General features: G+C 42.2%; 3 protein-coding genes across 3 annotated transcripts in view; all 3 read left to right on the top strand.

Moving 5' to 3' along the window:
* The window catches only part of LOC146968509 (uncharacterized), a 102,513-nt gene that overhangs the window by 22,922 nt on the left and 57,227 nt on the right, over positions 1–22,364 (top strand). The gene's annotated exons all lie outside the window — the stretch shown is intronic.
* LOC146968512 (uncharacterized) overlaps positions 1–22,364 on the top strand; it is a 51,414-nt gene that overhangs the window by 11,318 nt on the left and 17,732 nt on the right. The window lies entirely within an intron of this gene.
* On the top strand, positions 8,732–20,844 carry LOC146968514 (uncharacterized). The gene is made up of 3 exons (XM_085760371.1): positions 8,732–8,994; positions 18,205–18,629; positions 20,725–20,844. Exons 1-3 carry the CDS (start codon positions 8,739–8,741, stop codon positions 20,842–20,844), a joined length of 801 nt encoding a protein of 266 aa, XP_085616497.1. The 5' UTR covers positions 8,732–8,738.

The raw sequence follows: 22,364 nt of genomic DNA, 5'->3' as shown, positions 1-22,364 counted from the left end.
TACCATGCGTATATCTACAGTGTTTCCCGACCGCCATACAACCCCAAAGAAGTAGTAGAAGTAGTAGAGGTAGTAGAAAAGTCGTTTGGCGGGAGCAGCAGAGAGTTGTGGTAAAATGTCTCAGGCCGAGGATCAGAGAGGATTACTGGCCGACACGCTCACCGCCGCTTCCCGGAAAATCTTAGCGGTGGTGGACAGAGTCGTAGCCGGATACGAGGCGGAGGCTTCGTACTTCAGAGAGGAGCTGAAGCGGCAGAGGAACCTGCTGGATGTTCTCCTGCAGCATCGAGTCGCTCTCAACAAAACAGGTTGGTGATTTGAGTTTTAAATCCATGAACCTTAAAGTCCTGGTTTATAGAGAAAAAGGTAGGCTACATTTACAGATGTTTTCACTTCAAGGGATAGGCTAGTTCAACATTTTGTCAAATTGGCCCATTGCCATAATCCCTATAGTCATAGCAGTAGGTTCGTTTTACCTTTAATTGTTGGTGCAAGCTATTTTTAGAACGGCGGAGCGGAGCCGTGAGCTGCTCAGAGCTACGCTACGGAGGCTCATTATGGGATTTCTTTGTTGGTTTCCCTCATCAAACTCATCAAATACACAATCCAACAACTCCACAACGCTCTGGTGGACAAGTTGTGACCTGCACATTCACCACGCTATGAGATAATAACACAACGTTACCACACAGAGTTGTTTTAGAGGGAAATTCATGCAAAACCAGTTGATGCGCGTTGCCTTCAGGGACAGTTTTTCATCATCAGTCTCTGAATTTCCCTCTAAAACAACTCTGTGTGGTAACGTTGTGTTATTATCTCATAGCGTGGTGAATGTGCAGCTCACAACTTGTCCACCAGAGCGTTGTGGAGTTGTTGGATTGTGTGTTTGATGAGTTTGATGAGGGAAACCAAGAAATCCCATAATGAGCCTCCGTAGCGTAGCTCTGAGCAGCTCACGGCTCTGCTCCGCCGTTCTAAAAAATAGCTTGCACCGACAATTAAAGGTAACGAACCTACTGCTATGACTATAGGGATTATGGCAATGGGCCAATTTGCCAAAATGTTGAACTATCCCTTTAAGGGTGATTCTTCAACTATTGTAGAATTTGTGTCCTTGGCAGAAATATTAAAAACAAAAACACATTTCTTTTTTTGGCACACTTACCAATAAATTATAGATCACTTATATAATTGTATGTGTATGGTTTTTACTATATTCCCTTGTCTTATCAGAATGTGTTTCTATATACTGGAAAAGCAAAACATGTCCAAATATTTCTCAAAACATATGTTTGATTTTCTATAGGAGAAGAAGAATAACCCTTACAGGGATAGTTCATCCAAAATTCAAATTTCCCTCATTATCTCCTCCCCCTCATGTGGACTAAGGGCTGGGAGAAGTTTCAGATTCCTCCGTGGCTTCTCTGAGTTACAGGGGGTCTCGGCGTAGCAGTGCATGTCCATATAACGGTTGCAAATGGATACCAACTGTCTTCGTAACAAAAAGACACACCAAAAAACATCCAAATACCTCCATGCTGCTCGTCTGTAATGTCCCTCTTGTATTGAAGCCCCGACCTTGTTTGTAGCGGAAGCTCCCAGCACTGCTCTTCCTGGTCCGTCCAAATCTTGCGCGATTTGCATCGACACCAGTTCACGGCTCCGCAAATTACGCAAGATTCTGGCAGAGCAACACTGGGAGCTTCCGCTACAAACTAGCTTAAAATATAGACTTATTTAATTTTTTTCGGAACAATTTCTCATGTTGGGGCTTCAATACAAGACGGACATTACATACGAGCAGCATGGAGGTATCTGGATGTTTTTTGGTGTGTCTTTTTGTTACGAAGAAAAGTGAGCCCCATTCACAACCGTCATATGGACATGCACTGCTACGCCGAGACCCCCTGTAACTCAGAGAAGCCACGGAGGACTCTGAAACTTCTCCCAGCCCTTAGTCCACATGAGGGGGAGGAGATAATGAGAGAAATTTGAATTTTGGGTGAACTATCCCTTTAACTGTCATGCGGCTATCATACTGGAAATTACATGAAAAAAGAAAGTTCTGTGTTTTTTTTTTTTTTATCAATACAATTTGCTCTTAAAATCGGCTTTGAGACATTCAACCAACGGGGTAATCATTTTTTTTTTGAGTTCATCCCAGTGTTCCTCTTTTCCGAGTGCTGCTCTATTAGGCCCCGTCCACACAAGATCGGATTCGGTGAAGCCGCGTATTCGTCTGGACGGGGCCTTAATCACCTCAATCTACACATATGATCACTTTATTCACAGGTGTTTCTGCTCGGTGGTTAGTTTTTAGGCCGGTGTGTGAGGTTCAGGTGTTGAATGAATCGTGTCTTCTAGGTGCGAAGCGCAGCAGGAGCCTCGGCCATGTTGAGGAAGAGGAGGGTGAAGATGAAGTCAACAACACGAGTCTGGATCAAACTCCTTCAAGGTTCCCGTTGAACTTCCTGTTGTGTTTTTTTCACCTTGTGAGACATCGACCCGCTGCTCATCTTCATCCTTCACATGTTTTTCCTCCAGAGCTCGGTGTAAACGGAGGAAACAGGACAGACCTGGGATCAGTGGAGCTCAGAAACACCTGGTCGTCCAGGAGGAACCTCAGCCTGAAGTACTGCCAGAAAATGGTAATTAAAGAAAAAGTATTCATTAATGAATTAATAATGTCATCTCTGAGGTGAACTGTCATGTAGGGGACCTGTAGACAAAGGAAATCAATACGGAACGCCATCAGGTCCAAATCGTCTCTTTTAACATCTGCATGTGCTAACAAGTTGATTTTTGGTGTCTTTAGACGTTCAGAACAGAAAAGCTTCCTGCTGTTGGTTGGTGTCAGGATACTAGGGCTGGGACGATATGCTTTTCTCCCGATTCGATTCTTCTACGATTTTTTGGATGGCGATTCGATTTAAATTGCGATTCTACGATATTGCCGATTCTCTCGATTTTTAGTCTGCATTTTTAGCATTTATCTGCACACAAATACTGTAGGAGCCTATAAATTAACATACTCCATTATAAAGTGAACTTAAACCCTTTTCAAAACCTGGACTCTCTGTATGTAAAAGAGGCTAACAAATACACATTGCACAATATTTAAAAAATGTCAACAAAAAAAAAAATCGATTTTTGAAAAAAAAAATCGATTTAAAAATCGTCAAAAAAGATATCGCGATATCTATGTGAATCGATTTTTTTCTCCCACCCCTACAGGATACCCCCCCCTATTTATACGTAGACCGCATGTATGCGTCTCACGTCATGAGACGTCAAAAACCGCTGTATCCAGCGCTCCTTCACCACTAGGGATGTGCACGGTTACCCGAGTAGGCAATCTGCTATCCGGTTATGAATTATTATCTGGTTAACCTAGGATTAAAAAAACGGCACGTTAGAGCAACAGTCTATCAATCAATCAATCAATCAATTAGTTTATTTCGGGCATGTCAATTTAAATCATCATCATCACACTTCATCTTAGTTCAAATAATACACTACACATGGCCGAAAGGGAAAGCGGGAGAAGCAAAAGTCTAGTGTCGGATCAAACTACATTATCATTCCGTGGTTCGGCTTTTTGTAGTGTTCAACAGTTTCGGATCAAGCAACGTGATTTTCTGCTGTGTAAAAGTGTTTTTGGATCGAGCCTCGGACTTTCAAACCTTTTACAATAATCTGTGGTGGTTCCCTCGGCGTAAACGGGAGGGAGGGAAACGACAGGTGTCATCAAGTCTGTTAGAAAATCTGCTTTCAGTTTACAAACATTCTGAAACCTTCCCAGTTATTTCCTGAAATGATGCGAGGCAGAGAGGACCGAAGGCACCAACATGTAGTGTGGACTAATAAATAAGCACCGCTAATGATTTAAAAAAAAAAAGAAAAAAAGTTTTCTCCTCCGAGGCAGCCGCGGCATAAAGATGCACATCTGCCCCGTATGTGCATCTTAAACTCCATCTCTACTCTTATTATCCACCTGATATTTAGTCTGACGACGCTGTGTGTCAGTGATGCGACTGTCTGGCGGACAGAGTGTATTTATGCACCGGCTGCTCTCTGTCTGTCAGACATGACCTCATACTCGGTTAGAAAATTATTCTAACACTGACAGTATGTGCCAACACCAAGACACTAAAAAATAACGTGTTAAAGGGATAGTATCATTTTTTCAAAGTGGGGTTGTATGATCTACAAATAGCCCCTAAGTACTTTAATTGCAGTAGAAGACTCTCTGCACTCCTCCCGTTAGCAACGCCAGCCCATAATAGCCCTGCCCAGAGATTTATAACATACATTGTTGTGAACGGACCCAAAGAAACGGCCTATTTTCACGGACTAAAAGAGGTTTTACCTGGAAAAAAAACACACAGTTCCATTGTTCACTATAGTATAATTTTTTCCAGCCCCTCAAAGTGCAGGAAAAACACAGTTTTTATTTGGACCTAACCAACTCACGTATCCCTCCGCCCAGGGTTAGCGCCCGCCGATCAGCAGTTGGTTAGGTCCAAATAAAAACTGTGTTTTTCCTGCACTTTGAAGGGCTGGAAAAAATTATATTGTAGTGAACAATGGAACTGTGTATTTACGTCTTTTAGGCCGTGAAAATAGGCCGTTTCTTTGGGTCCATTCACAACACTGTATGTTGTAAATCTCTGGGCAGGGCTATTATGGGCTGGCGTTGCTAACGAGAGGAGTGCAGAGAGTCTTCTACTGCAATTAAAGTACTTAGGGGCTATTTGTAGATCATACAACCCCACTTTAAAAAAATGCTACTATCCCTTTAACACAGACGTTAAAGGAGACGTTTTGGACCCAATGGCTAAAAAAACTAAATCAACAGTGTGTGTGTGTTTTTAATTTCTTCCAGCAGATGTTCAGCATCTGTCCGGGAGTGAAGAAGAGCTTTCCCCTGAGTGGAGCCCCATTCTGGATCAAGAGGATCTAGGGAGTCCACACGCCGAAGAGGACCAGGAAGACGTGGGGATGAGTCAGGAAGGAGAACAGGAGGAGGAGGAGGAGGAGGAGGAGGAAGAGGAGAAGGAAGAGGAGGAGGAGGAGGAGGAGGAGGAGGAGAAGGAAGAGGAGGAGAAGGAGGAAGAGGAGAAGGAAGAGGAGGAGAAGGAGGAAGAGGAGGAGGAAGACAGTCCTCATCACAGCCAAACTGAGTTGGAGCCTCCATCCAGCAGCTCAGCTGAACAGATGGAGGCTGATGGAGACGACTGTGGAGGATCTGAACCAGCCAGGAACTCAGATCAACCTGTAGATCTTCAACCAGGTACAGATGATGATGATGAGGTCTCTGAAGAGTCGTTCTCTGAAGCTGAGGACAGTGATGACGACTGGAGAGAAACCAGAGCACCTGAGTCAGATGATGAACAATGTAAAACTGTTAAGAAGAAGCCTCACAGCTGCTCAGAGTGTGGCAAAGCATTTAACAGAAAGTCGCATTTGACCGATCACATGATAAGCCATTCCAACGAGAAACCGTTCGTCTGTGATGTTTGTGAGAAAACCTTTAAGACGAAGAGGATTCTTCTAAATCACCTCCACGCTATCCACGGTCAAGAGAGAACCTTTAGTTGTAAGCACTGTGAGAAATCCTTTTCCCGAGGGGTGAATCTTAGACAGCACATGAAGATACACACAGACGGAGCTTCACGTGTTTGTGATGTTTGTGGGACATTGTGGACCGACAACAGGAAGTTTTACCAACACATGAGAATCCATAAGAAAGACAAAGGCAGAATCTTCGGCTGTGAGGTTTGTGGGAAGTCGTTTCACAGACAGGATCATCTTAAAGGGCACATGGCCGTCCACTCAGGAGACAAACCGTACGTCTGTGATGTCTGTGGGAAATCATACAAGCGAAGAGGAGACCTCACGATCCACACGAGAATCCACACGGGGGAGAAACGTTACGCTTGTCTCGTTTGTAAGAAGAGATTTCACAGGCAGAGGTATTTAGATGCACACATGATAGTTCACACGGGAGAGAAAGCGTTCAGGTGCAACTTTTGTGACAAGCGATTCACGTCTTGGTGGTTCTGCAAGAAGCACATGGGTGTCTGTAAACTCAAGAATGACGGTGAAGACAGCGGCAGCAAGTGAAACTGAACAGAGAGCCCCCTTAAAGAATACTAAAGTGGGCCCCTCCCCCTAACTTTTCCAGTTGTTTTTCTTAGACTACGTATGTGTTATCATTTTTTATTTAGCCTACCTTGTTTTGATGCTAATGCAGCATTACACTGCAAAAACTCAAGTATCTTAGCAAGAATATTTGTCTTATTTCTAGTCAAAATGTCATTTCTAGTCAAAACAAATGTCATTATACTTAAAATAAGACACATCATATTAAAAGTAGCTTGTTTTTAGACACTTTTTTACTTCTTTCAAGCTTACTTTCACTTGGAATAAGTAGAAAAATCTGACAGTGGAGCAAGTTTTTCTTCCTTATTACAAGCACAAAAACACTTACTTTCACTGGCAGATTTTTCTACTTATTTCAAGTGAAAATTAGTTTGAAACAAGTGAAAATGATCTAAAAACAAGTAAATTTTTAGGTGATGAGTCTTATTTTAAGTGGAAAGAGTTTAGTTTTACTTGAAATGAGACATTTGGACAAGAAATAAGACAAATATTCTTGGAAAGATGTTGAGTTGTTACAGTGTACTATGAGTATTAGTCAGGGTCTTACGCAGAATAAATCAGTCATACAAAGATTAGACTACTGGGGTTTTTTATGGGCCCCACTGGGCGCTGGGCCCCTAGAATTATCATCACCTTTCGGCCCTGCAGCCCGTCATTGCAAAATAGTTGTATTTCACAGATTTAAAGAGGTAATTGTCTTCTCTTTGAGGCCTGGTAGTGGATGTACAGTGGCCTGTTCAATGGCCTAATGGTTGTATACTAGCAGCCCTAACAACAATTGACATCTTGTGTTTTTCTTAAATAAACTTGGCATGAATGTACGACTGAATTCAAATTTTTTGTTTTTTTGTTGCAATACAATACCACGAGTGGCTCCTGGGGGGAAAAAAATGTCTGCAAGGCAGTTTTGAACACTATCTCCATAAACTAAATCAAAATAGCATTGTATTGTGATTGTTGTCTCTTTTTAACTTTATAGTAATTCTATTTTTGATATCAATGATGTACATTTCTATCTCTATGTTTTAGCTCTATTCTCCTTTATTGTCTGTGCCGTGTGTCTGTTGTTGTGTCATGTCTTGTGTTATGCCTCGCTATGGACCCAAATAAAGATATACAGTATATATATTGAGGGACAAAAGAACAAAAACTGAAAACGGAATCCATTTTGGATGAGTTGGAGTGACTGATATATTTTATTCAATTAAAGCAGAAGTAAGCGATCCGGTCGTTTTGGCTAATGCTGCGTTCCAGGCAGGCTTTTGAAACCGTAAATTACAGCTTCAAGTCACGACTTACGACTTTGTAGCGTTCCAGGCAACCCACTCGTGTTTCTCCGACCTGTTTTACCGGTGAAAGTCACTATAACGGCCACTCGTAACTTCTGACCCGTGAACTCGTACCAGATCGAACTGGTACCACTTCACAGGTCGGAAAAACACGAGTTACGGGCTGCCTTGAACGCACCATAACTTCTTGTCAGCCGATGGAGTTAGCAGCCCCCGCCCTCGTCATGGATCTATTGGTCCTCGTCCCTACGTCACCACATTCACGGCATCCCTTGGCTGCACACACAGCCCTGCATGCCGTTCTCTCTCCTCATTGGATAAAACTTGTAGGATACAAGGAAAGTTTTCTCCTCGGCTCAGAGCAGAGCTGAGTGACTGACAGACCCGTGTTTCGGTCCAAACACTCTATGTAAGTGATTGCCGGAAGATATAACTATTTAAAGCAGAAGTAAGTGGTCCGGTCGTTTTCGCTAATGCTGCGTTCCAGGCAGGCTTTTGAAATCGTAAATTACAGCTTCAAGTCACAACTTACGACTTTGTAGCGTTCCAGGCAACCCACTCGTGTTTTTCCGACCTGTTTTACCGGTGAAAGTCACTATAACGGCCACTCGTAACTTCTGACCGGTGAACTCGTACCAGATCGAACTGGTACCACTTCACGGTCGGAAAAATACGAGTTTCCTTGAACGCACCATAACAGTCCTCGTCCCTACGTCGCCACATTCACGGCGTTCCTTGGCTGCACACACAGCCCTGCATGCCGTTCTCTCTCCTCATTGGATAAAAACTGTAGGATACGATAAATGTTTTCTCCTCGGCTCAGAGCAGAGCAGAGTGACTGACAGACCCGTGTTTCGGTCCAAACACTCTAAGTGATTGCTGTCGGAAGATATAACTATTTAAGACTTATATTAACACAAAAATATCGCTTATTTCTGCTTTAATACATATATTTTCAATTTTGTTTTTGTATACCCACTCTGTTTTTTTATACACCCCTGGCAATAACAGTATGTGTATAGCCTACATATCTGTTAATATCTGTTCTGTATCTATTTTATCTGTTAATAAAAATATGTTTGTCTATGTTTCTTTGTTTATGTCAATTATTGGACTTGGAGTCTGTAAAATAAAGCTATATACATTCAAAATTGTTTCTACTCGGACGAAATTTGTGCACGTACCCAAGCCGGAAGAGAGTCGTGCTCGTGCTACAGGAAGGATACAAACAACAGGCTAGTATCGTTTGACAAACCCCCCCCCAAAAAACCAATGCACAAAAAGATGGATGCCAATCGCCCTAAACCAAAAAGAAGAATAAGAAAAACAACCGAGAGTTTGAGTAAAAACTCTCAGGTGGAGTTTCTGAGAGGATTCGTCACCGAGAGACTCACCTCCGTCTTCCAGGAAATCTTAGCGGCCGTGGACAAAGTCGTAGCCGGCTACGAGGCGGAGGCTTCGGGCTTCAGAACGGAGCTCGACCGGCACAGAAACATGCTGGATGTTCTCCTGCAGCCTCGAGTCGTCCTCAACAAAACAGGTTAGTGTTTTAAATCCAATGAACCTCGACCCAATCAATAAATAATGTATCTCTTCGAGGCACTATTGTTATCCTTTGCTAATCATTATCTTTATCTACCATACCAAATTTCGATTCGCTGTTCCCCCTACAGTTTTGAAAGGACCTGGGTAAAACGTGCTATTACTTTTTTTCCCCACAGAATAGCCTAGGATACGTGTATTTATTTGTTTTGCACCATAAAAATCAAGGACAATTACAAAAACAGAAATGAAACAAGAATAGTAAGTGCAGAAAAAAAAATGTAAAGATTCAAAAACAACAACAGAGAGACTCCATTTAAACATTAAAACGTAGACACAAGTCTCCTCTTTTGAAGTAGTCTTCCACATTTTTGTTAGTTTCTGATCAATCACTGTTCAATAATCATCATAATTTTAAGAGGAATGTTGAGATTATAATGGGTTTGTATTGCACGGAATGTTCGGACTAGAGTGGGTGACATCATCAGCTAGAGTGGAAGAAGTTGTCTGTAATTCTCTGAAATCTTTCTCTTTCCGCGCTGCTCACGTCCACAATTTACACTTTACACACATGATATTTTCCACCGTTGTAGACAAACCTGTTCTCTCTCTAACGATGTGTTCAACACAGCTTACTCACTTACAGAATTTAAACTGTGAGCCTCTGGGTGCGGCCATATCCCTCCCTGCCCCTCATTGACTCTAATACAAAGATTTTCTAAGACAAGCAGAAGGGACTCTTGTTTTTAACTTGTTAGGGTTCCCAAAATATTTACTGTAGAAACACCAAAACCATCAATCAGTCAAGTGTTGAGGGAGTTCTTTCAGCGACCACGGTCTGCTTCTTTTTCTGAGCTACCGTTTGGTCACAATAAGCCCAAATGTGAGACCAGCGCCAAGGCAGAAAATCACACTTTTTCTCCACGTTTCTGTCTGCCTCAGCCTGGGGCGCCTCTTCCGCTCTACAGGCGTTGCCAGGCAACCACCTCAAGTTGCTGTGGCAACCTCTGAGCCTCAGGCCAGAGCCTCAGGCCAGAGCCTCAGGCCAACCACACATGCGCGCACTACCCTGCCACACACACAGATAGTTTTATGTGATTACAGATACACACACACACACACACACATATTCCCATGTTGACAGCTTTGGCCACACGGCCGCTTTCAAAATGTCTGCACAGAAATTTTCTTGTTTTTGGATCAAATTTGCAATAAGACACCAGTGTTTTAGGTTCAGATGTTGAATTGTGTCTTCTTCTGTTCTGACTTCTGACTTACCATAAAATTCGAAATATAAATCACACTGGAGTATAAGTTGCCGTCTATTTTTGAGGGTCTCAAACTGGGAAAACAAGGTTTTCTATTCCAATTTTTTAATAAAACAAAGTTATACAAGTTATTCCACAAGTCTACAACGTGAAGTTTTTGTGCTGAGATGGTGAAACACATCACAATAAGATTATTTTCCCGCGTAGTTGTATAGGGATACAGGACACATCCCCGTTTACACCTGTGTTCAATGTGGTCACAACGTGTCCATGACAACCTCCGGAGGTGGTTTAGCCGATTGCAATCTGATCCCTGAAAAAGGCCTGTTAATGCCAGACGTTTACCTTGGTCACACCAGTGTATAACCCGCACCCAACTTTTTAGATGGAAAAAAAGTGCAACTTACACACCGAGTTTTACGGTATGTTTCACTGAGCTGGAATAAAGTCGACTGTCACTGTTTTGTTCAGGTGCGAAGCGCAGCAGGAGCCTCGGCCATGTTGAGGAAGAGGAGGGTGAAGATGAAGTCAACAACACGAGTCTGGATCCAACTCCTTCAAGGTTCCCGTTGAACTTTCTGTCGTATTTTCACCTTGTGAGACATCGACCTGCTGCTCATCTTCATCCTTCACATGTTTTTCCTCCAGAGCTCGGTGTAAACGGAGGAAACAGAACAGATCTCGGATCAGTGGAGCTCAGAAACACCTGGTCGTTCAGGAGGAACCACAGCCTGAAGTCCTGCCAGAAAATGGTAATTAAAAAAATGAATTCATATTTTTATCTCTGAGATAATGTAAGAGACTTTGAGACAAAGGAAATAGTTAATAGTTTTTATCTCAGAAAGGGGCATCTAATTCTTAACTGTAAACTATAAACACAGAGGGATTGACCTTTTAACCACACAAACTACACTGCCCGTCCAAAAAAGAAATCACAACTTGGATAAAACATCCAATGAGATTGCTGAGACTAAAACTGGGTTGAGAACTGTCCAACGCATTATTAAAAACTGGAAGGAGAGTGGGGAACATCATCTTCAAGGAAGAAACATGGTCCAATCTGACCAGAGTCCAGACCTGAACCCCATTGAGAATCTTTGAAAAATTAATTAAAGGGACAACGAGAAGTTTTGGAAAGCGTAACGTAGCGAAGTGTTTTCACACTACATTTACCATGAGCCTTCGCGCACACGGTGAAATTCTTGGACTGGCGCAAGATGGACGTCTTGCCAAGAATGTTTTCATTCATGAAACAATGAAAGTCAGAGGTTGGAAGACGATCACATACCGTCGTAGTTCCGACCATAAACGGCGATTCGGCGGCGTTATTCTCATGACTCGTCACGAAACCGAAAGTAAAGAAACACTGGTCGGCTCGCCTAGCATTTCCACCACCACTAATAATAACAAAATAACCATAGAGACAAAACCATATATTTATCTAAAATGGGACCATTAACAAGTGGTAACGTAGATTCATCCACATTAATATGAGACTTTTTTATGGAGAAACTCCTCGTTGTCCCTTTAAACTCTGGACGGAAATAAATGTTGTGACATTTGCAGAAGCTTGTTGAAACGATGCCACAGCAAATGCGTGCCGTAATGAAAGAGACGGTCCAACGAAATATTAGTGTGACTTTTATTTTGGACAGGCAGTGTACATATAGGGAAGTGAAATTCTTCTCTAACAAACAGAAAGACAGAAATGTAAAAACAAAAATGTCACATGTGAATATTTATATATGTGTGTGTGTTTTTCATTTCTTCCAGCAGATGTTCAGCATCTGTCCGGGAGTGAAGAAGAGCTTTCCCCTGAGTGGAGCCCCATTCTGGATCAAGAGGATCCAGGGAGTCCACACGCCGAAGAGGACCAGGAAGACGTGGGGATGAGTCAGGAAGGAGAACAGGAAGAGGAGGAGGAAGAGGAGGAAGACACTCCTCATCACAGCCAAACTGAGGCACCAGAGTCAGGTGTAAGAGATGAAGATCGTGAGATTGTGAAGAGTCACAGCTGCTCAGAGTGTGGGAAAACCTTTGAGAGAAAGGCGGATTTGAAGAGACACGAGGGAATCCATGTACAAGATAAACCATTTGTTTGTGATGTTTGTGGGAAAGGGTTTTGCTCGAAGAGGGGTCTTACAATCCACACCAACGTCCATACTAATGAGAAAACGTTTACTTGTGAGGTTTGTGGGAAACTGTTTTTCCGGCAGGATCATCTTCAAGGCCACATGGCCGTCCACTCAGAAGACAGACCCTACGTCTGTGGCTTCTGTGGGAAAACATACAAGCGACAAGGAGAACTCACAATCCACACCAGAGTCCATACGGGAGAGAAACCTTTCGCTTGTTCCGTCTGTGGGAAGAGGTTTCACAGCCAGTCGCATTTTAAGCAGCACACGATCACTCACAGAGGAGAGAAAGAGCACAGTTGCAGTTTTTGTGGCAAACGGTTTGAGTCTTGGTACAAATGCAAGCAGCATGTGAAGGCGTGTGAAGACAAGAATGTCAGTGAAACTGAATAGGAAGAGCTCGTTATGCAACCATAAACATATCTGGACTAATTGCAGCAGTGCTTCGTTGTCCAGTAGTCGTATTCCACAGATTGCTTTGAGGTCTGGTAGTGGATATACAGTGGTCTAGTCCTTTACCTGTTGGTTTGCCTGGGTTTACCCTCTGGCATATTTATATACAGTATACACAAATTCGGCGAAATAACCGTTAGTGGAGCAGCCGCCATTACTGCGGTGACAGCTCCCAGTCAGGCAGCGATGGGCTCTGTGTGTGAAGCGGGCATTTGAATGCAAGCGCCAAGAAGTGGACCTTTTCTCTTCTGTAAATATGTCTAGGAAGGCTGGGAGGACATGTGCCGTCCTCGACTGCTCTAATATCAGCAGAATACAACAACTTTGGAACAAAACAGCCCCTTACTTCAGGAGGAGTGTCCGTGTTTAGACCGTAACGTTACGTACAGCGTGTCAGCAGCAGCAGCCGCCGCCTGCGATGCAGTCACAGCTGACCTGTACAACCTGGCTACCCTCCCTTCTCACCGTTACCTTCACATCGTGGTTAAAGTGGACGGTCTGTGAATGTCTCACTGATCCCTTCAATATGATGTGATCATGGTCGTCTAAAAGCCGGTGTAAAATATGTCCGACCCATCCGGAGCTCAGGTCATTTTGACCATAAATCAGAGACCTGTAATTGACGTTTTTCTGATCATCGGATAGGCCAGCTGATCAATAAAATATTCTTGAATATCTAAAACAAAGCACAAGTTGTTGTTTTTATTCATGTAGCCTGTCCACATGATTAAAGCAGAAGTAAGTGGTCCGGTCGTTTTCGCTAATGCTGCGTTCCAGGCAGGCTTTTGAAATCGTAAATTACAGCTTCAAGTCACAACTTACGACTTTGTAGCGTTCCAGGCAACCCACTCGTGTTTTTCCGACCTGTTTTACCGGTGAACGTCACTATAACGGCCACTCGTAACTTCCGACCGGTGAACTCGTACCAGATCGAACTGGTATGACTTCACGGTCGGAAAAATACGAGTTTCCTTGAACGCACCATAACAGTCCTCGTCCCTACGTCACCACATTCACGGCGTCCCTTGGCTGCACACACAGCCCTGCATGCCGTTCTCTCTCCTCATTGGATAAAAACTGTAGGATACGAGAAAAGTTTTCTCCTCGGCTCAGAGCAGAGCAGAGTGACTGACAGACCCGTGTTTCAGACCAAACACTCTATGTAAGTGATTGCTGTCGGAAGATATAACTATTTAAGACTTATATTAACACAAATATATCACTTACTTCTGCTTTAAATATCGCGCTGCTGGCTTGCTAACGTCAGCACGCATAACGTATCGGTAGCCTATGTTATATTGTTTATGATACAGTCTCTTTTTTTTAATCTCCCTGTTACTCTAATCTTTCCTGCTAATCGCTCAAACAAATGATTAATTCCTAAATGAATATCGGCATCAATTTAAGATACCTTAATCAGTTACTAGGGGACACTAAACATCACCAATCCAGCCTATTTCTGCTGCTGTCATAGAGAATCAGTTTACTATGACTGACACATGTCACCGCAGCAATGGCGCCGCCGCAAGATGGCGGCATACACAAATCGCTCGCCGAATTCGTGTATACGTATGAGTTTTTGAAACAACAAAATAGTAAACTGTTCCAATAAGTTCAGGTAAAAACGACATTTGGCAGCTTGTGTTTATGTCTTATGTTTGTGTTCTGTGGGAAATAAACTCATGCATACATGTACGACTGTGTTGGATTTGTTTTTTGACAATTGAGTGTTTTTCATCTCAACTATCAGTTAAAGGGACATTGTGTAACTTCTCCTGTTATCTATTCACGAAAATCGATTATTTGGTTCAAAAGTCTGTTTTTCATTAACCAGTAATCCCCCCCATCAACAAAGTGAAGTGTTCCTTTCAGCTCTGAATTAGCCGTTCATATCATTCATATCTCCATGGAGCGGGTAAGCTCGGTGCTGCTGCCATGTGGTGTCGCCATGTTTTTACGTTCAGTGGCAGCGTGACGGTAGGAAACTACGGAAACTCAGCGGAGACACCGGAGCTGTCGGCTCAGGTGGAGGTGGCGTCTGTGAAAAGTCACCGCGGTAACGCAGTGAGGAGGAACGGAGCGTTACACTGATGCTGCATTCACCTGCAGTCGGGCAGACGGCCGTCGCTAACAAACCAGATGTCATTTTAGTCACAGAAGTCCAGAGAAAGCCGGTAAAACAATACCACATCGCCATGACAACATATTGTCACGTTTATTGTTTTGCCTCGTGCTGACGGACCACTTGTTTACATAGAGGCTTGTTTATGTCTTACATGTAGCGACTGTTGTCCGTCTGCCCAATTTCATGTGAATGCAGCATGAAAAATACGACTGGAGTTGCTTGCGATATACAACCACAACACTAGATGGGAGTAATTCTTACACAATATACCTTTAATAATATGCCAAACTAAAATTGTCAACATTGAAAGTTGTTACGGAGCTAGTTATGAAAAAAAAAATCAACTACAGTGTCACATCATTGAATTTAGTCAAGATCAAGAGCTGATCCAACCTGAGCCATCATTGAGTTAGGAAACTAGAAACTAGTACTTTTCTGGCCTTCAGGAATAGGTTTAGTAAGATTTAAAGTCCATATACAGTGTAAAGATGAGTAATTAGCTGTTTTTACATGTAAAATGTTTATTTTTTTTGAGCAGCAGAGGACTTTTTTTCATTGGCTGCAACAAAGAGTGGTGGTGCTGCGTCATTTTCAAGTAGGATTGTAGTTACATCAGCATCTAGTGGGTAGATTGGCAAATAGATAAAAGAACAAAAAATAAGATGAATGCATTTTCTTTTCTTGTATCAAATAAAATAGTAAAATAGTGCTATTACAGAATGTTTTTGAATGTGCTTCTTGAATAAAGTGCTTAGAAAAACAAAACAATTCTTTTTACTTTTAAACTACCGCTTCTTAATAATGGCCACTGTCCCAGGGAATATAAGATGTGGAGGTTTTGAGCCGTAGTAGCTTTCCGTCCATTCAGCTTTAAAAGTCCTATTTTCAGTGTCTTTTCTCCTCTCTCCGCCGAGATGAGAGTCACGTGAGAAGATTCGTTATGTTGAGCTGTGAGTTTCCGAGGGGACACTCCACTGTGACTGTGACCAGCAGAAGAACAACAAAGAGTAAAATGTCTGAGGTGGAGTTTCTGAGAGGATTCGTTACCGAGAGACTCACCGCCGCCTCCCAGGAAATCTTAGCGGCCGTGGACAGAGTCGTAGCCGGCTACGAGGCGGAGGCTTCGGGCTTCAGACAGGAGATCGAGCGGCAGAGGAACCTGCTGGATGTTTTCATGCAGACTCAGTCCGTTCACAACAAAACAGGTTAGTTCTTGTGTAGTAGTATGTTTATTTCGGTCTCATAAAAACAAATACAATAGACAAATATAAAGGTATAAATACAAAACAAAACAAATCAGAACAAAAACACAACAAGCAAATCAGTTTACTTTGACCGAAAAGGTGTAGGCTGAAGCATCAGCTTATTTTGCCTACCCTTCTCAAATTAACATTTTTCGTTCACTCAATTTAAAACATTTTTTACAGAGCAACAACAAAAAGAAAAAAACCCTGCATATTCTACATACAGCAGTTTATAAGCACACTGGTATTTATACGTCAGTTTTATATTTATTAATAATATTATTTTTAAATAACTTTTTGGATCTATTAAGTGTGTTGCACAGTTTGATTTCTAATTCTAGATTATTCCATTGATTGACTCCTGTAATTGATATACATCTTTGTTTCACATTTGTTCGTACTTTTGCTTTTGTATACACATACTTTTGCTTTTGTATACACATGATTGTGGAGGTGTAGTAGAAAAAAGTCCTTGTTTATAGAGAAAGAGAACATGTTGTACCTACTACATTTCTAGGCTACTGCAGGAAGTTACAAAGTTACAAGAAGTAACTTTGTCGAGGCGACTTTGTAAATCAAATGTGCCATTTTTGACTAAGCTAAAATAAAAAAAAATAAAAAAAAAATCATTAAAAAAAAAGCATCCTTTTTATTTGAATTCATGCCTGTAGTCCTGTTTCTGGAGTCATCGCCAAAATCTACAGGTTTATGTTTTTTTATTCTCAGTTTTCTGTTCTTTTTTTTCTCTTTAAAATATTTTTATTAGCCTACAGCACATTGTAACATTGTTATATTATCTACAACATCATACATCCAAGAGTATAATGTATATCCATATAGAAATGTGTGCAGTTAGAACATAGGCTACTGTCCTCTTTTTGATTTTAGTTATATAACAATGATAAATGAAGAACAGATAAACATGTATACAGAGTCTGTTATTTTTATTTATTTTTTTATTTTAATTATTTAATTTCAAAGCCGAATTTACAGCAGCCTAAGACACCAGTGTTGAAGGTTCAGGTGTTGAATGTCTTCATCACACACAGACTTCAATTTTAGAAACACTTGAGTCGTAAATTTGATAATTGGAGTTTCTAAATCATGATTTAACTACTAGTAATGATGTAACAGGACATGTTGGACCCACTCAACAAGTTCTACTTAGGATGACTCTGGTTAGACATTACTACAAACACGTCTAGCATTCTCAGACAATATAACAATCCAACAGATGTGTTACTCAACAAATGTCTACCCCCGTTGTTGGTTTCTCTGTAGGTATTTACAACCTAGAGCAATTAGTAAACAAGGTTGTACGTGGGTCATCCTAGTGTCCTTCCTCTGTCCCCAGGTTTATTATGGTCAGTTCACAAATGTCTTGGAGTTGACAGGAGTACAAACAAGGTTTTACTACAACTACTACAAAGACTATGTTACTACTCATTACAAGGAAAATACTAATCATAGCAATTTTCCACCACAGATCTTTAAAATAAAACTTGTATAAGTCCTTATACGGGACCGTTTCTGTTCAGGAAATCACAGTCTGCAAGCAGTTAGCTGTAATCACCTTCCCAGAGAAAGATTAGAGAAAAAAAAAACTTTCAATTGCTTAATATACAGTATATTTTAGCCAGTACAGTGATTGACTGTATTGGCTAAAACGGGGTGGGGGGATGGGTGGTTTAAACTTAGATATCCCTTCAGGGGAGCACAAGCTGGGCACATGATCCATTCAACCAGAGCAAGAAAAGAGAATCTCCCTTCGCTGCATAACTAACATTCTTTATTAGGAGTTATTGCTTCCGACTCTTAAGTCTCCTGACCTCAGTGGTATTTACGACGCTCCTTAATTGTTGGCTGCAGGCGATGCTGTTGGTGTCCACTGAGAAGATAATTGGGGTTCATACAGACACCAGATATATGAGTGACAGTATGAAGACACTGTTGTTCATGATGTGTGTTTCATTGTTTCTGCAGGTGATCAGCAGCTGTCGATGATTAAAGCAGAGGATCCTCCTGAGTTGACCACTAGTCTGGATCAGGAGAACCCAGAGAGTCTACATATTAAAGAAGAAGAGGAAGAACTATTGACCACTCCAGAGTTCTCCCTGACTTCTGTTCATGTGAAGAGTGAGGATGAGGAGGAGGAACCTCAGTCCCTACAACCTCATCAAAGACAAACTGAGGCAGAGCCTCCATCCAGCAGCTCAGCTGAACAGATGGAGGCTGATGGAGACGACTGTGGAGGATCTGAACCAGCCAGGAACTCAGATCAACCTGAAGATCTTCAACCAGATACAGATGATGAGGTCTCTGAGTCGTCCTGTTTAACTGAAGACAGTGATGATGACTGGAGAGAAACCGGAGCACCTGAGTCAGGTTTGAACAGTGAAGCTGTTCATGTGAGGGATGAAGAATGTAACACTGGTAAGAAGTCTCACCGAGCTCAGGGTGTGGGAAAACATTTAAATCACCCTTGGATTTAAATGCACTCATGAGAATCTGTGGTCTGTGGTTTAAACTTAGATATCTCTTCACTGGTTCACAAGCTGGGCACATGATCCATTCAATCACAAGAGACAGCGCCGTGAAAAGAGAACCTCCCTTCGCTGCATAACTAACATGCTTTATTAGGGCCACGGGCCATCGCACTGGCTTTATTGTGTGGATTTTTTCTTATTATTAGGGCCACAGGCCATCGTACCGGGCACTGATCCCTACAGCTATGAGATAGTAAGTCGCGAAAAACTGCGCACAATTTTGCATTGAAGTCAATGGGACGGGCGAAAAAAAAAGAGCGAAAAAGACCAATCATTGGAGTTTAACAAACGTCTACTGCTCAGGCATACTTTCACCTAGAGACTTCATTTGAACTTTAAACAGTAGACACAAGTCTTGTGTATTGTCGTATTACTCCACGTTTTGATAGGTCATATAGTTTTTGATCAATCCCTGATCAATGACCATGATCATTTTTGGAGAAATTATGAGTTTATAATGGGTGTGTATTGCACGGAATGTTCGTGTCAGAGCGCGTGACATCATCGGTTAGAGTGGGAGAGAGCCCAGAAAAACTCCAGATTTTTTCTCTTTCCACACTCGGCCCGGACACAATTTACACTCTACACACATAATTTTTTCAGAATTTGTAAGACAAACTTGTTCTGTCTCTCATCATGTGCTCAAAATATCAGAGAGACTTACAGAATTTACAGAATCAGCCTCTAAGTGCGGCCACGTCTGTCCCTGCTCCTCATTGACTCCAATACAAATATTTTCTGAGAGAAGCAGAACGGACCGATGTTTTAAAACTGCCAGCGTCTCCAAAATATTTACTGTAGAAACACCAAATCGTACCAAATTTTTCAGGAAGTCCTTAGAGCAACGTTGATCTGTGTTTTGTTCTGATAGGAGTTACCGTTTTGTCACCGTAAGCCTTTTGTGAGACCAGTGCAGAGGCAGAAAATGGCTCTTTTTCTCCACGTTTCTGTCTGTCTCAGCCTGCGGGGGCCCCTATCGCCGTGGTAACCTCTTTGATCCTCAGGCCAGAGCTCGTTAACTTCATAAACAATCCACCTGGCGCTCGTTTAAATGTTTATAAACACAGACGCAGCTAAATCAGACTGACACAGGATGCAGCTCATAGTCTCTCACACACACACACACACACACACACACACACACACACACACACACACACACACACACACACACACACACACACACACACAGACTCTAGAACCAGCTTCATGTGATTACAGTTACACACACACACACACACATCAAAACACACAGATAACATACAAATGCGCGCGCAAGCGCGCATTCCTCACACACACACACACACGTAACCTAATGTAGATACAGCTCCTCCATATCAGTGCCACTCGATTTTGGCCCTAGCACTCGGTTTTGCGCGTTAGGAGTAGTGTGTCCCAGGAATGAGGGGAAGTGCTTTTCAACCCTTAAATCTACCCCTTAAATCGGAGGCAGACTTTGAACGAAGTGCAAGATGAATTTACCCTCAATACATAACAATACCATCTTAGCAAGTAAGTCGACTTATTTTTTTAAAGGGACTACTACGAGGAGTTTTGGAAAACGACGTGTTTTCACACGACCGCGCGCACAGTGAAATTCTTGGACCGGCGCAAAACGGACGAAAGGAACCATCATCTTCAAGGAAGAAACAAGGTCCAATGTGGCCACAGAGTCCAGACCTGAACCCCATTGAGAATCTTTGAAAAATTAATTAAACTCTGGACGGAAATAAATGTTGTGACATTTTCAGAAGCTTACAATGCCACAGCAAATGCGTGCCGTAATGAAAGCTAGAGATGGTCCAACAAAATATTAGTGTGACTTTTATTTTGGACAGGCAGTGTACATATAGGGAAGTGAAATTCTTCTCTAACAAACAGAAAGACAGAAATGTAAAAACAAAAATGTCACCTGCGAATATTTATAGTGTGTGTGTGTGTTTTTCATTTCTTCCAGCAGATGTTCAGCATCTGTCCGGGAGTGAAGAAGAGCTTTCCCCTGAGTGGAGCCCTATTCTGGATCAAGAGGATCCAGGGAGTCCACACGCCGAAGAGGACCAGGAAGACGTGGGGATGAGTCAGGAAGGAGAACAGGAGGAAAACACTCCTCATCACAGCCAAACTGAGGCAGAGCCTCCATCCAGCAGCTCAGCTGAACAGATGGAGGCTGATGGAGACGACTGTGGAGGATCTGAACCAGCCAGGAACTCAGATCAACCTGAAGATCTTCAACCAGGTACAGATGATGAGGCCTCAGAGTCGTCCTGTGTGACTGAAGACAGTGATGATGATGATGACGGGAGAGAAACCAGAGCACCTGATTCAGGTTTGAATAGTGAAGCTGTTCATGTGAGGGCTGAAGAATGTAAGACTGATAAGAAGTCTCACTGTAATTGTAATTGTAAGTCTCACTGCTGCTCAGAGTGTGGGAAAACATTTGAAACATGCAGCAAATTAAAGGAACACATGAGAATCCATACAGGAGAAAGACCATTTGACTGTGCTACCTGTGGTAAAACATTTCGCATACAAGCATATTTATATGAACACATGAGAATCCATACAGGAGAGAAACCATTTGACTGTGCTACCTGTGGTAAAAAATTTCGCACAAAGAGAAAATTAAATACACACATGAGTGTAAAACCATTTAACTGTGCTATATGTGGTAAAAAACTTCGCACACAAGTACATTTAAATATACACATGAGAATCCATACAGGAGAGAAACCACTTGACTGTGCTCTATGTGGTAGCACATTTCGCACACAAACACAGTTGAATACACACATGAGAATCCATACAGGAGAGAAACCACTTGACTGTGCTCTATGTGGTAGCACATTTCGCACACAAGTACATTTAAATATACACATGAGAATCCATACAAGAGAGAAACCATGTGAATGTGCTACCTGTGGTAAAACATTTCGCAAACGAAAACAGTTGAAAATACACATGAGAATCCATACAGGAGAGAGACCATGTGTATGTGCTACCTGTGGTAAAACATTTCGCGAACGAAAACAGTTGAATAGACACATGAGAAGCCACATGGACCGCGGAACGCATCTGGACGAGGGGGGGCCATAATTTCAAGTCAGGGGGGGGGGGGTTACTGGGGGTCAGTGTGCCCTTATTTTGAAATCCTTGTACCGGGGGTCACTGTTACCAAGGATACGGAAATAAAAGTAGCGAAGCTCCGGACAGAGTTGCGGTGATTGTATCCAGTTTATGAAACATTATGAAAACACATGAATCTATCACAACAACGGATTTTCCGGGACAGATCAAATTCGTTGGATTTTCACGCTGATTATTCATACGAGAGGTAAGATGCCGGTTCCCATGGCCCGGACTTCTGACAATAGTTTTTTTTTTTTTTTTGGAAGGTGTGTGTGTGTGTGTGTGTGTGTGAAAAATACGGTTAGCCTTTGTAGCCCTCACCCGTCTGTACGGTTAGCTTATGTAGCTCTCACCCGTTACTTAGTGCTGATTATTGCCGAGCTCAGACACGCTGGCGGTTGTCCAGTGAAAGACAGAGACAATTGGAGTAGAGTTTCAGAATTTTTATGTAGGGGAGTTTCCACAGTGCAT

Source organism: Trachurus japonicus, chromosome 18 (assembly GCF_045865225.1).
Source record: "Trachurus japonicus isolate A0001 chromosome 18, Traja_1.0".
Classification (NCBI taxonomy): domain Eukaryota; kingdom Metazoa; phylum Chordata; class Actinopteri; order Carangiformes; family Carangidae; genus Trachurus; species Trachurus japonicus.
Note: the sequence above shows the minus strand (reverse complement) of the source record. Positions and strands in the feature narration are given on the sequence as shown.

Excerpts from the sequence above, each read along its gene's own strand:
- LOC146968514 (XM_085760371.1), top strand. The coding sequence starts at position 8,739 with ATGGATGCCAATCGCCCTAAACCAAAAAGAAGAATAAGAAAAACAACC. Across the intron at positions 8,995-18,204 it reads AGTCGTCCTCAACAAAACAG|GTGATCAGCAGCTGTCGATG; the intron begins GTTAGTGTTTTA and ends TTGTTTCTGCAG. Across the intron at positions 18,630-20,724 it reads TGAACAGTGAAGCTGTTCAT|CAGATGTTCAGCATCTGTCC; the intron begins GTGAGGGATGAA and ends CATTTCTTCCAG.